Genomic DNA, 15039 nt, shown 5'->3' on the forward strand with positions numbered 1-15039 from the left:
GTCTCAGTTTTATGAATCGTTTTCAAAGAACCAACTTTGGGTGTTGATTTTCTTTATTGTTTTCTGTTTTATTTTTTACTTCCTTTTTATTTACTTTGGGTATATTTCATGTTTTTTTCTAGTGTTTACAATGGAGACAAGCAGTTGCTTTTGGCCTTTTCCTAACAGAAACACCGAAGCTGTGAATTTCCTCAAGCCCTGCTCAGGGGCAGGTCGTGGATCTCCACAAGCGTCTTTCCATGACCATTGGGAGATGCTGTAGCAGTTCCACTTTGTTTTAATTTGGATACGTGTGTTGCCTAACTTCTAGGTGTTGAGAGGGCTTGTGGATCTGCTGCTGGGGTTGATTTCTGTTTTAGTGTCGTCATCGTTGGGGGCATAGTCTCGTACAGGCATTGAGATTCATTTTCTGGTGGAACATGTACTCTGTCTGTCCTGGTGAGTTTCCCATGAGTGCTTGAGGAGGATTTGAATCCTACAGATGATGGTATAGTGTTGCATAAATGTCAGTTGGTGGGAGAGGTTCGAATGTTTGTCAGATCTTCTACATCTTTATTGATTGTTTTCTACTCATTCTTTTAAGTATTTTAATGAAGGTATTAAAACCTCTAACTTCAGAAAAATTGTGAATCTTTCTATTCCTTCATTTGTTTATTTTTTAAAAAAATTCATTGTGTGTATTTGAGGCTCACACATGTATAGATGGTGAAATAGTCACGATGGTGAAGCAGATTTACATATCTGTCACTCACACGTTGACTTCCTTGTGACAAGAGCAGCTGAAGTGTGCTTATTTGGGAGAAGTCCCTGACACAACGCAGTCCTGGCAGTGTGCCCTCATGTTGTACGCTACATGAACCCCTCACACCTGCCATGCTCTCCTTCCCATGTGTCCTGCCAGCTGACATGCAGAGAACTGTAAACAGTGCAGGGAACATGGACGCAGGTGTCCTTATAAGGGGGTGAGCTTCCCTCCTGGGGTGTGTGCCTGGCGGAGGGATGGTATATTTCTCATTTCTCTGGGACCCCCATCCTGTTTTCCATAATGCTTTCCCAGCATTCCCTTCTGTGGAACATCAGGGTTCCCTCTTCTCACACACCCACAACACCATGATATTGGAAGATCAGTATAGTTTTTTTTTTCCCCCACCAAGGATTGAACTCAGGGGCACGTAACCACTGAGCCACATCCCCAGCCCTTTTTGGAATTTTATTTAGAGAAAGGATCTTGTTGAGTTGCTTAGGGCCTTGCTAAGTTGCCGAGGCTGGCTTTGAACTCAGGATCCTCCTGCCTCAGCTTCCTGATCTGCTGGGATTACAGACATGTGCCACTGTGCCTGGCAATAGTGCTCTTATAAAGCAATTCAGATTTTAACTATGGTTTCCATTTCTGTAAGTGAAAGTGCCAGAACTGATTTTGAAAATACAACTTCAGATTGCATCAAGACATATCTGGACTTTCCCCTCTGTATACTTATCTTTGTCCTTAGTTTTTATTTTCTCTCAGGTTCAGAAAAAAGATGTACTTCTTTCTCCTTTTTCTATTCTCTACCTGTTGGGGACACTGTAACTGACTTAATACAAACATGGTTGTCTCAGATTATTACTTAGAAGAAACAAGAATAAACCGTGAAATCATGATGCATTGGTTTTCACGACAGTGTCAACTCTTGAAATGCCAAATGGCTTGCAAATTGTTTACGGTCAAAAGTTAGCTGACCACATTTTCTGCTTCCACAAAGAACAGTATATATTAGGTGACAACGGTTTTTCATTAAAAATGGTCTTTTGTCTGTGTGAATTCTTTAATTTCTGGCATGGAAATAAATAGCTCTCAGAGACATTAGGTGCTCTAATTTGAATGAAATCATTGTTGGACACTCTGATCAAAATGAATTGAGGTTTATTGGTTTTTAGTGAAATAAATTAAGGAACCATCACCTCCCACTGACTGAATCCTGTGCTTTGAGAATATTAAGGTTTATCAAGTTTCACTCCAGCTGAGAGTGTGGACAGATGTTAGCAGCCCCAGAACTTGGTGCTCTTTTACTGGTGACAGTGGTACCCGTGGTCAGGCCTCATTTGTTGGGATAGGAAGACCCCCTCAACTCTCTTCCTCTTTGTGCCCTTGAGAAGACCATCTCATTTCCTCAGGCCCATAAAACAATATTTCCAAGAAGCAGTTTGAAATAAAATGATGTAAAGAATAATGAAACAATTTCCTATGTACCAGCTACCCAGGTTCAGTGGTCCTTGAGCATTGCATATATTTACTTCACTTCTTTTTTTTTTAACTTGCTGGATTGTTTTAAAGAATGTTATTTCATATCTTCATACTTTAGTATGCATTTCTGAAAAATGAACATTTTCTTATAGAATCATGATGTTAATATTATGTTTTAAATTACTAATTTTTTGGTAGTGTTCAATGCCATTCTATAATCAAATTTCAAAGAGTTCCCCTTAGTTAATTTTTATTATCTTTCAAGGTAATAATAATGCCTTCCCTCTCCCCTGGCAGGAATTTTGTGGGAAGGTGTTATGTATCAATTTTGAATCAGAAAATATTGAGGTCCTCTTTTATACCAGGATACCTTGCAGAATAACTTTGTATAGTATTTGGCACCCAGAAGTGAGTATTTGGCCCAGAGAATGTGAGTATTGACAAGACACTATACCCTTGAAGGAGCTGGCAGTACAAAATACTTCATGGTTAGTCCTCAAAATTAAAAAAAATTTAAAGTAAAAATCACTTCTCCTGTCAGCACTTAAAGGCCTAGAGACACAGTGGGAATCCAGTAACTTGCACCTGGCTTCTGGGTTCTGTTCTCTGAACACTGCTTTCCATGGGAGGGAATCAGGGCGTCTTGGACAAGTGGTTGGATCCTATGTCTGTGGCTGGAATGAAGGAGAGATGTCAGAGAGCACTGGGGCCTTAACCGTAGGACCCGGGAGCCAACCTGAACAGACTCCCGCTGGCCAAAGAGGGACACTTAATACATCAAAAAGAATGTGACACAATTAATAAATGGGAAAATGAATTAAACAGACGTTTCTTAGAAGAATAAACACAATTGGCCAACAAATATATGAAAAAATGTTCAACATCATTAGCAATCAGTGAAATGCCAATCAAAATTACACTGAGATTTTATCTCACACACCAGTCAGAATGGCTGGAGAGGATATGGAGGAAAAGGAACACTTTTACACTGTTGGTGGGACTGTAAATTAGTACAACCACTGTGGAAATCAGTATGGAGGCTGCTCAAAAGACTAGGTGTGGAACGACCCAGCTGTCCCGCTCCTCGGTATCTACCCTGAAGAACTGAAGTCATCTTACTACAGTGGTACACGCAAGCCCATGTTTGTAACAGCACAATCACCCAAGAGCCAGCGTGTGGAACCAGCCCACGAGTCCATTAATGGATGAACGGGTAGAGAAAATGTGGTACACATATTACACAACGGAGTTTTATTCAGACAGTTATGTTAAGTGAAATGAGGCAAACTCAGGAGCTCAAAGGCTGTGTTTTCTCTTACAAGTAAGTGGAAGCTAAAGAGGCAAACGGAAAGGGAAGGTGGGGGGTCTCAGGAAAACCAGAGGGAGATCAGTGGAGGGAAGTGCTCGAGGGACTGAAGACAGGAGGCCAGGGAAGTGCTGGGGGTGCTAATAGCCAAATCTACATTGTTACAGTATGTACTGCACACACATACAGCCACAAGCCCTGTACATGTGCAACTACAACGACCGATAAAACTGTGGTGCTGGGGCTGGGCTCAGCAGTAGAGCGCTCACCTAGTGCGTGCGAGGCCCTGGGTTCAATCCTCAAGACCGTATAAAAATAAATAAATAAATAAAGGTATTGTGTCCAATTATAACTACAAGTAAATAAGAAATTACAACAACAAATTACAACTATACAGCATAATTACACAACAATTACAACTATTAAAAAAGCAAAATTGTTAATTAAAAAAATAAATATGTATATATTTTTTAATTGACAATTAAAAAAAATATATATTTATATAAAAAATAAATGTGGCAGCAACTAACTATTGGTGGTGGGCCTGAGCAAGGCACAACTCACTGGCCATCCCTGGCTCACGGGCACTGTTCTCCACCCAGAACCAGGCAAGGCCTCCACCACTTGCTGGCCTCCTGCTGGTATCGTCTGTGTTTTAGGATAAACAAATGGTTGATGAAGGAACCTTCTTTTTCCAAGACAAATCCTGAGTAATAAGTACAGAGAAATGAGAAAAATGGAGAGCCACCTTTGAGTTTCCCCAGTGAAGAAGTTGATGTGGGCAACGGCATTCAGCTGATGCTTGCATCCAGCAGGAGAAAGGCCAGTGGGACTTGAAGGTGAACAGGCCATGCTGGTGGTCACACACCAGCACCTCAATCTGGAAACCTCACAGAAATGACCACAGAGACCCAGAGTCATATGGAAAATAAGCCAAGAAGCACCCCTCTGTCTGAGGAGGCCTCGAAAGGCAGTCCTGGCTTCTGGGGATTGGATCGGCCTCTGAATGGAAGAGCAGTGACAGCCAGGAAAAGTGGACACTTGACTGAAGATTGTTGTGAGAGTTGGCCCTGACCCTGACCTCTCTGTTCTCGAGGCAGGGCTTCTCCCTTCTCTACCCCAGCAGACGGCTAGTGTTTGGTCATGTTGCTGTAATGGACAGACCGAGTATTTTATGAAGCATGTTTTTCTCACAGTTCTGGGGTCTGGAAGTTCAAGATCAAGGCACTGGCATCTGCTGGTTCCCCGAATGTTCTGTTCTCAGGTGGTAGAAGACAGAAGGGTCAAACTCCTCCCCAGCGAACCCTTTCAAATGGCACGGGTCTGTTTCCAAGGGTGAAGTCCACAGGACTTAGATGCTTCCCCGAGGCCCCACCCCACACTGTTCCACGGGATGCGGTTCCTGATATGTGAATTTGGACGAGGCACTCTGAGCACAGCAGTGGGTGAAACATGTGCTTGGCAGGGCATCACCAGGCTGCTGGAGCCGTGTGCCCTGCTGCACCCACGGGGAAGGTGAGACTCTTGAGCCCTCCCAGGGGCCTCCATTGGAGGAAGACACAAGTGAGCAGAAGCACCAAGGTTCCCTGCTGGCTAGGCCGCACGCTGCGCCTCACCCTTGCTGCCTGCTCCCCTCTAGCCAGGTCCCTGTCCCTTCTCAGGCCCTGTGCAAGGCTGACTTCCTGGGTAGCACTGGGCTTCCTCTGTCCATTTACTTCCTTCTGCATTTTGGCAGCGTCCCTCAGCGTGTGCATGGAGCTGGATAATGCAGCCTGATAAAGACACCGGAACCACAAGTGCTCTGCCCACCATTAGGCACATTAGATGATTTGCAGAGTATCAGCAGGAGTCTTTGGGGTGATCTATCATCTATAAATTGAAAATGATTTGATTATTTGAAGAATTTCTTTCATGTGTGGATGAGCACTACTGCATTGTATTCAAAAGTAATTCTGCTTCCTTTCCTGCCTCCTGCTTCCTGGAGAAAACCACCTGGACAGAAAATCTCTGCGGCAGAGGCTTTCCTGTCCGTCTGTGCCGAGGTCTGGGAGTTCTCACCTTAACCCTCATTGTGGCTCCCAGCCCTAGCGGAGCCCTTGGGCTTACCGTGCAGCCTTCTGCCTCTTTGCCTGCTGGCTAGCCTGTCCCTACGTGCAGCTGGATGATAGTGATGCAAACAACAGCGGTCACCATTCCAGTTGACCCAGTGCTCTTGTCTGCAGGTCACTGTTCCTGGGTGCAGTCTCTCAGTCGGCCCTGGGTGCTTCCTTCTAAGGGCATTGCTCTTTCTGCAGGGGACCGAGTCTCAGAAAGGCTCAGTGCTTCCCCTCCAGTGGACGGGGCAGGGAAGGCTGTCACTCACTCAAACCTGGGCCCCACGTCACTGTTCCGATGGTGCCGTCTGCCTCCATTCTCTTCTAGTCCCTGTCCTTCTCTCCCACAATGGCAGCGGGCATGAACCCCCATATCCACACCCATCGTCCAGTCTTTATTTTCTTAATTTTTATTGTTTTTGTTGTACCTGGGATTGAACTCAGAGGTGCTCTACCACTAACTCACACCCCCAGCCCTTTTTATTTACTATTTTGAGACTGGGTCTTGCTAAGTTGCCCAGCTGGCCTCCAACTTGTAATCCTCCTGCCTCAGCCTCCTGAGTCACTGGGTCTATAGGCATGCACTACTATACTTTACCTTTTCTTAATTCTTTATGATATTGCAGTGAGAAGAGCACAGACTTAGGGCCAAGTTCTTGATCTCAGACAAGCTATACCCTTTGCTTGGCTGCTGTCCCAAGTCATCACGTGGAGGGCACTCAGCCTCACAGTGCTGGAGATGTTGCAGAGACTGAGCATGTGTCCAGAGTATGCCTGGACAGTGAGCAGATATTGTTGTCACTGTTGATACTTGCTCTTCTTTTCTCCTAGAGAAAAGTATGGGGTGAGGGAGAAGAACAATCTTAACTACAATGGTCTGTTGGCATAAAAATGCCAATCTCTGATTATTTGCCTAAGTGTCTGTCTTCTAAATAGACTGTGGACTCTCTGGGGATGGGTTGGGGCATTGTCCTTGGTACCTGATAATTGCTGAGATGTGCTGACTCTGAGGGCTTGCCTGACTTTTCTGGAGTTTGGTAAGGACTTGTTCTCCTGGACAGCAGCATGAGTCCTGCAGGGAGCAGCTGCCCAGGATGATGTATGTAGGTCAGATGAAGGGTCTGCTTAGTGCTCGTCTCTAGTGGTCACCATCCCCTATTTCTGCTGGAAGATTGGACTCCTTAGACTGGTGTGTATTGCAACAAATAAAAGAAATGAAAGCCCCAGTTTTGCTTTTGTCTAATGAACCTTTATCTTGTTTATATTTCATCTTCAGAGAAAAAAGACGTGACTCAAAGCCTGGAGAGCTACACATCCAAGTGCCCTGGAACCATGGAGCCCATCACTCTCCCCGATGGCCTCACCTTGCCCCCGGTGCCCTTCACCAAGCTGCCCATTGTCAGGTGAGCCGGCCCTGGGCCCAGGCAGCAGAGTGTGCCTTGTGCCCGATCCTTCCCTGGTCTGGTTGTACATGGAGATTGTGAGGGGAGCTTCGTGTTTGCTGGCTGCAGATCTAGTTTATCACCTGGTGATTGGTGCTGGCAGTCCTTGGGAGAGTGGGTGTCTTACTTGAGAAAATCCAGTGGCATCATGTGACTGCTGTGGCCCCCTGCCTGTCAGATGGCTGAGCTGTCTGCACACAGGTCTCCTGTGTCCCTGGCTGCACTGTGACCACTAGACTGTGATGGAAACCAGCCTGTTGTGTGCCTCTCCTGCTTCCCGGCATCTCTGTTCTTGGCCTGCGTCCTGCTGACAACAGTGGGTGGCCTTCTCCTGCTCTGGTGCCTTTGCCAACTTTAGGCTCGATTCTCCAGGTTTTGGGACCCTGTTCTGCTGCTGCTGTGATTTGAAGTCCACCACTGCTCACTGTCACTGTGTGCTGTCCTGGGGTACCCTTTCTGGGGTCCCCTTCCTGTGCCATTGTCTCTCTGTGGGCTGTGAGATTTTTGGAAACAGAGGCCTGGAAGTGCCGTAGCACAGGGCTCCTCAGGAGGAAGGCACTGAGCCCCTTGGAAGTGCTGCTTGCTGCTCTTCCCTGGGTCCCCTTGGCTTTGCCCTGCAGTGGGGCGGCGGGGGGGGGGGTGCTGAGCTGACTCACAGGCCTCCTGCCTAGTGCCCAAAGCCCCTGGTCTCTCTGGGTTCAGTTTGAATATCCCCCTCCTCCCCCACTGAGAACTAAAACCAGTCAGGCTGGCTGGGGTGACGCTGCCCTCTGGATGCCATCTCCACGTCAGAGGGCCTCATAGTCCATGTGTGCAGCCCCAGGCAGGCAGCCCCACTCTGTGCCATGCTGCTTCCTCCTCCTTGATGTGGACAGGAAAGGAGAGGGTCCCTTTTGGGCTTTCCTATGAGCAAGACTTGAAGTGGTGTGTGTTTGATTTGGGACTAAGGTCATGATTCATTTTAAAAAATAAAAGGCTAGAAAAGCCTTTCTTAATAATTTTTTATCTGCATCATGACTTAGATCTTTTTTCAATTCATAAAGCCTTGCATAATAGGACATTCTGAACTTCCTAGAACATTCTGGGCTTCTGATGCTGATCTCAGTGTCCTAGCACCCAGGCCTCTTTGTCAGTGAAACTGGGGAAGATTGGTCCTGGAAGAGTTTGGAACCAGGCAAGAGAAGAGCTTGTCCTGTCGAGGCCCAGAGGACACAGGGCTGGGCACCAAGGCAGCCGCACAGTTGGAGTGTGTTCCCCAGCAGCCTCATCTCCCTCATCTGTAGGGTGGGCCTGAAGGTCTCTTGCAGGGCCGCTAGGCTTTGTTCCATCTGAGTGACGTTCATGCAACCTGGAGCATGGTATATGTGCACACAAAGACCCAGTGGACCTTTGTTTCTTCTGGGGACACTGCTATACCCACATTTCAAACACTACCTTGCCTAAAAATACTGTCATGTTAACATTTCATCCCTGAGCTGTTTAAAAACCAGGCAGAAGAGTAGTAGTTATATTTAGGCAAATGCCATTGGGTGAGTCTGCTCTAGTCTGCTTCCTTGGCTACCAGGGTCTTCCAGCCCTGGTGGAGAGCTCTCCTGCCAGCAGCTGGGTCTGCCGGCCTCCTTGTGCCATTTTTCCACCTGAAGTGGCCACAGACTACTTTCTCAGTGTGCTACCCCTCTTTACGATTTTCAGAGACCTTTAGCTGGTAAGTCAGTTTGGTTGTCCTGGTGACAGGTTCATGTAGTGTCATCTGTGCCAGGACCCATGAAGGACCAGGGAGAGCCAGTGTTTGAGCCGTGGTGCAGCAGTACAGGGTACAGACCTTCTGCCCAGGGAGCACTGCTGCCCTGTTGTGGGAGGGAGTGCTGGGAAGACAGGAAAGACGCAGCCGCAGCCGCAGCCTGCGCACTGCCTTCTCCTGGTTTCAGTGCCTTTGGGGGCCTCTGGGATCACCCTGCCTCTGACCTTGATCGTGAGCCCCTTGTTCACTTGGTCCAACCATTCCCTGCTCCCTTGTAGAGATCCGTAGAAAAGGTTAGGTGTGTGATGGGCCTGGAACATGGCTTCTTCTCTCATCTGCCTGGTGGTGCTTTGTCTTTCGAGATTAAGCTCAAGCATTATGTCTTCTGTGAGGTTTTTCTGATGGTGCTCAGGTAGCAATGACTGTGCCTTCTGTATAAGTTAGGTGTTGCTTCAGCTGAGAAGAGCTTTAAACACAGTCATGGCTCGGAGTCCAAGAGGAGGTTATTTTTCTTATTTATGAGGAACCTGGGAACAAGTGGCCTCTCCATGATTCTGCCTTTACCTCCTGATTACCAGATGACTTCAGCCGCTCTAGATAGCACATGTGCGTCCAGGGCAGGAGGAAGCAGGAGGTGGCAGTTTCAGGGATGCCTCTCTTTTGTTAGTGGCTTCCTGCCCCAGTCTCACTGAGTATGTCTCTAGAAGGTGACGAAGTCTGCATGCGGCTCTTCTCACTGTGCAGCACAGGTGGCCGAGGAGGGGGGACAGGACGGCACTTGCTGAGCCAGCAGGCATCTCTGCCCCGTACCTGCTGTGTCTTCTGGCCAACACTCAGGGAACTTCATCACCTGTCTCTGTTGGCGCCCTGTCTTTCTTTCAAGCGCACTGGGAAGAGCTGTTTGTCTTCTCTGGCTCCGGCCATGCCATGGAGCATGCCCACTGAGCAGGCAGAGGTATCCATTCGAGTTCTTTTGTAGCAATCAGTAAAAAACCTGGCTTAGACCATGTAGGCAGAGAGGATTTAGGGCATGTGTACCCGAAAAGCCCAGGGGAATGAGGCAGGCAGAAGCCAGTACTTGGGTTCCCTCCCTTGGCTGCGCCCCTTCCCTGTGAGGGGCATTCGTTTTCAGCCCCAGGAGGCATCAGAGTGGCAGCAGCAGTTCCAGACCTTGCATCCTCTTTCTATAGTGTCCAAGAAGAGAGAGAGGTAGCCTTTGGGGACATCCATGAAGGAGTCTGTGTCCCCTTGTTTCCCACTGCCTCTCATTGGGGCTCAGACTGCTGGGAGAGTGCCTGTGGTATCCTAAAGTAAAGCTCAAGAACTGGGGCCCAGGAGGAGGGGAGCAGAGCAGTGAGGGCCGAGCGGGCGGTGCCCAAGTCCCCTCCCCACCGTGCTGCCCTGGACAGGAAGTGCAGGCTTGGCCTCTGCATGGTGACATGGAGCCACAGAGACATGGTGCTGAGTGGCAGCTGCCTCCCTGAGGAACCCTGACAGAAGTCCCCGGGAGCTGGGTGTGAGCCTGGCTACGGGCTGCCCTCGTCCTCCCTGGACCTGGCTTTTCTGACCCAGAGGGCTGGCCACATGTTCCTGCAGATAGGTCTGTTATCCCAGATGCATTTTTCACTGGAGAGAATGCCCACGTTCCTGGGTGTTCCAGGTTTATTTTTGGGCTGTCCTCCTGAGTCTTTGCCATTTGGAAATAGAAAGAATTGGAATGAGTGTGATGTTCTTGTCCCATGGTCCCTCAGCCTCACACTTCTCTTTTCCTTGCAAAGCAGGGTCCTTTTCCTCCACAGGGGTGCCGTGGCTCTTCTGTGAACAGGCTGGACCCTGCGTGCCCTTTTCTGTTCCCTGTGGAGACTTGGGAGGGGCGCTGCGTGCTGAAGGTTCAGGGAGAGTGCGGCAGCCTCGTAGTGTCGGGGCGTCCTTTTGTGCCTGACATCAGCACGTCCCTTTCTGTAACAGGAGAGACGCACCGTTCACTTCACAGTCCGCGTCCAGGTCCTGTGTGCACAGTAATCCTGTTCCCTTCTTGGAGCCCCGTTTCCTCTGCCCTAACTGGGACTGAGGGTCCCTCCTTCCCTTCCTCCCACAGGCGAGTGCTGAATGCTCTCAGGTGCTCCTGAGCTGCAGAGCTCTCCTCTCCATGGGCGTGGTTTCCTGTGGGAGCCTGGGGAGCTTTGCCTAGCTTTAGAGGTCTCTCCACTCTTCCCTCTGAGTTATTCCATCTTTGTACATTTAGATTAAATTAACTGGATGAGGTTCAGAGGTCTCCCAGGAATGCTGAAAGGTAGCTTTACTTATTTTTGGAAGTTCATATTATCTAAAACCAGAAAGCGATGGCCAGAGATGGGAAAAGGGTGTGATTCGATATTACCGGCAAGAAGGAAAACTGGTTGGTTATGAGGTCCTCTGTCCCTCGTGAGCAGACGTGGACCCTTCACACTGGGGATGTGCAGTTCTCCCAGAGGATGAGGGACGTGGTCCTCGGGCATCTGGCTTGCTCAGCCACATGGTGGAACATGCAAAGCAGTGGGCGCACGGGCTGTAGCAGGCCTTCCTCCAGGACTGTGCTGCCCACGGGTGAGCCTTTGGCAGGAGTTGGGCAGCAGAGTTCGGAGCCTTCCTCTGAGGCATCAGAAGAGGGCAGGTCACTGATGGGGTGCCTGTCAGTGCTGGTGCCCAACAGGCTCCCGTATGCCATGGGGACTGTTAAGGACTAGGGCTGCAGGTGGGGTTCTGACTCCACCACAGGGAGGCCAGGCGGGAGCTGTGGGTGGGGCGAGGTCTTCCCTAAGAAACAGGACTGGGACGGTTGGAATGTATTAAACCATGTCTCCAAGTCCAGTGTCCAGGAAGGTGGGCTTTGCCAATTTAATTTGAAAAATTCAAGACAGGCATCGCAAGTTCCTCCTAAGTTGCAGGGAGAGTGTTTGACGGCTATAGCTCCTGCTTGCATTACAGAATAAATTGGTTAAAAATGTCTAAAATTGTTAGATACAAGCTAATTTACTGTCGGAGATGTCCCAAACTGTGATTTTTCTTTCTTTGTTTTTTTCATACAATAGATATTTGGAGCCATTTTCTTTTCTGTTGAGGTCTTCCTTAGTTTTTGACAATAAAACCATCTTAGCAAGTTATAGGAAGAGTTCACCTGCTCTCCAAGGCCTGGAAACATGAACTAGGCTCACCCCAAAGTGTTTTTGTGTAATTATGATGCAGATTAATAAGGAAAATAAGCCAAAATACAGCACTGTTTAATTCTGTTCCCAAATTCACTTCATCAAATGTGCCTTGAGAACTCAAAAGTGGGCCTGGCCTCAGCTGACCGCTCTGGGCTCAGCAGTGGTCAAGTGTGACCTCAGCTACCAAGAGGCTGCCAGGTCTGTTGCCAGTTACGGCAGCTGGCAGACAGTTAAGGTGCCAAGTGGTCTTAGTTTATTCCTTACAGGAGTCTCCCGAAGAGAGGAAGTGTGTATACGAGAGTCGAGAGGAACATTTTTTGTGTTCCAGAGTATGTTGTTGTGGATTTTTTGGAGACTGTTTAATATGTTTATTGCTTCTTTTTATGGAAAAGTTCATTTGCCCTCTCATAGTTTTTTTTTTCTCTTATGTTGTGGATTATTAAAGAAGAAATTGGAATTGAGTTTAGGTTTCATTTTCAGTTAACCAGTGAGTCTTTAATTGAGGAATGGAAATGAGGGGGGCTGGGGACTCATCAATTGTTTTTTTGATGAACATTGATTTCCCACAACCTGGAAAAGAGCTCTGGAGTTAATGAAGGCATTTAAATTAATAAAGATCCAGCCAAGCAGCCAGAGTGAGTTTTGAGTTGCTTGGGTGCATTTAAACTTAAACTTTTTAGGTTAATTTTACCATCTGGGGAAGCAGTCTAGGCATTTATTCAAAAGAGGCTAAGAGCTGATTAGGGTGGTACATGCCTATCATCCCAGCAACTCGGGGGCTGAGGCAGGAGGATTGTGAGTATGAGACCAGCCTGGGTAACTTAATGAGTCCCTGTTTCAATATAAAAAATAAGAAGAGCTGGGGGTGTAGCTCAGTTGCCTTAGGTGTCTGAGGCCTTCCAGCTGAGAGAGGGGGTCATCTCTGGACCCTGTAAGGTGGTGTCTGTTAGCCAGAGGTCAGGCTCTGTGGAGGCAGGAGAGCTGACTCCAACGCCTCACTGACTGACTGCACAAAACTGTCCACTCACACAGGCTGGTGTGAGTCAGGCTGTTGTCTAGGCATTTGACCTCGTGGGTTGCTCAGTGACCTAGGCCGGGCTTCCTTGGTCTCCATCGTCCTAACACTTGGCCTCCAGGACTGCCACGTGCCAGGAGAGCACTGGGGCTGGCGCATGGCTTCAGAATGCTGCATCCGAGTGTGGCTTCTGCTCAGCCCACGGCCCGGGCTGCACAGGTGGCTTCACCTTCCTGCAGAGAGGTGGGGAGGCGGGGTGGGGAGGGCATGCCGCCACCTCAGTCAGTAAGTGTCCTCACCAGACCTCCCAGTGCCCCCATGTCTACCCCTTGTCCTTTCATTCTCAGGCCTAGGAATGTTCCAGATCTTAACTACCATCTGGCCTTACTGGTCATAAAGGAGGTTTATATGCAGTGTCTCTTGTCCTCATCAATTCCAGGCGTGGGGTCTTGAGCAGCGGAGGTCACCTCCCTTGGTCAGTTTCCCAGTAGGTAATGTGGAGACAGAGTCAGTACTGAAGCCACAAAAGTGGTTGTGATATTTAATTGAGATTGCTCCTATGATAGTGCCTGTGAATGTGCGCAGTACTGGTAAGACCTCAGTAGATGCTGGGCTCTTGGGGTGGGACACTTACCTCTGCAGGCGTGAGCAGTCCCTCGTGTGGACAAAGCAGGGGTGCTCTTAGTCTGCAGACCAGGCTCTCTCCTACTTGTTCTGGGCTGGCTATCAGGAGAGGGAGAGGTGAGAGAAGAGAGCTTTCCATTCCTCACCCTAGTTCCACGTGTGAGGTGCTGGCCCCATCTGCATCCTATAGACAGGAACCCACTTTGGAGAAGGCAAGGCCGTGTCCAGAGGTGTGCAGCTGGAGAGCAGGGGTGGGGCCTGCAGCCTTGCCCTTCTCATTGTGAACTGTGCTTAAGCCCAGGCACAGAGGCAGTGGGGCAGCCCTGAGCAGAGTCCAGCTGCCTGTCCTGCTGGCATGAGTGCCCTCCCTTCCTCTAGTGGGCCTTGGTTTTCTTTCCTGTGGTGTTTAGTAAGGTCTGTCCTGAAACCAAGCCACCGAGGCCATTGATGCATTTGTGCTCTGTTTGAAACGACAGATGTGTGAAGCTGCTGAGCCTTCCTACCAGCCTTCGGCCCCAGAAGATGAAGAGCTTGCTGGGCCAGAGCGTGTCGACCAAGAGCCCCTTCATCTATTCACCAATCATTGCACACAACCGTGGAGAGGAACGGAGCAAGAAAATAGGTAGGATCTTTTGTTCCCACCTTCTCGCTGTGCCCGGCTCTTGGTTTTTAGTGGATTTATGGAATTTTAGGGCAGAATTTCAGACTGGCTCACCTGTGTGTGCATGTGTGCATGTGTATGTACATTTTAGGGTGGGCTTCTCTGTGTACACATGTGTGCATCCATGCATGTGGGCCTGGTCACCATGTGTGCACGTCTGTGCCCACTTTAGGGCTGGCTTATCTGTGTGCCCATAGATTCAATACTTGAAAATCTATTTTATTAAAGGTGATTTTGTGGAAGTTCTAGAAACCAGAAAGACTCAGGTCATCACAGAGAGACAGTGAGCACATGATGTGCATCTCTTCTGGACTCTGTCTCTCTGACTAAGTGACTAGGATGCAACCATGGTACCACCCTCCTGACCTTATCTGAGCCTAGTCACCTCCTGAAGACCCAGCCTTGAAATGCTAGCACTGGATTCAGTTTCCATTCCCTTAATACTTCATAGTGGAGGTCAAGTTTTACCTACAGACCCTTGGACTCCTGCCACCCGTGTCCAAACCACGGCAATGCTTTGTGAATTATATGAGCTAGTCCACTTTTTTATGGAGCAGGCTTTGTGTTGGGTGATTTTGTCCTGCTGGAGGCCAAGGTGGGTGCTGGTGCGGCTAGGCTGTGATGGTTGGTAGGTGAGGGCACAGAAGCACTTTGGACTTAGGAAGAGCTTGTGGGGATGTGAGATGAGAAGCTGTGTCATAAAGTCCCTGCCCTGGACAGCTCCTCCCATTCAGTTCATGCAGGT

General features: G+C 48.6%; 1 protein-coding gene across 4 annotated transcripts in view; it reads left to right on the top strand.

Annotated features, from left to right (window-relative positions):
• Trappc9 (trafficking protein particle complex subunit 9) overlaps positions 1 to 15039 on the top strand; it is a 496909-nt gene that overhangs the window by 82125 nt on the left and 399745 nt on the right. For all 4 annotated transcript variants that reach the window (XM_078016653.1, XM_078016651.1, XM_078016650.1 and 1 more), the window contains 2 exons: positions 6900 to 7026; positions 14110 to 14255. In XM_078016653.1, coding sequence (XP_077872779.1) covers positions 6900 to 7026; positions 14110 to 14255 — 273 coding nt within the window. The remainder of the gene's footprint in view (positions 1 to 6899; positions 7027 to 14109; positions 14256 to 15039) is intronic.

The sequence above is a fragment of the Ictidomys tridecemlineatus genome, chromosome 7 (assembly GCF_052094955.1).
Source record: "Ictidomys tridecemlineatus isolate mIctTri1 chromosome 7, mIctTri1.hap1, whole genome shotgun sequence".
Lineage (NCBI taxonomy): Eukaryota > Metazoa > Chordata > Mammalia > Rodentia > Sciuridae > Ictidomys > Ictidomys tridecemlineatus.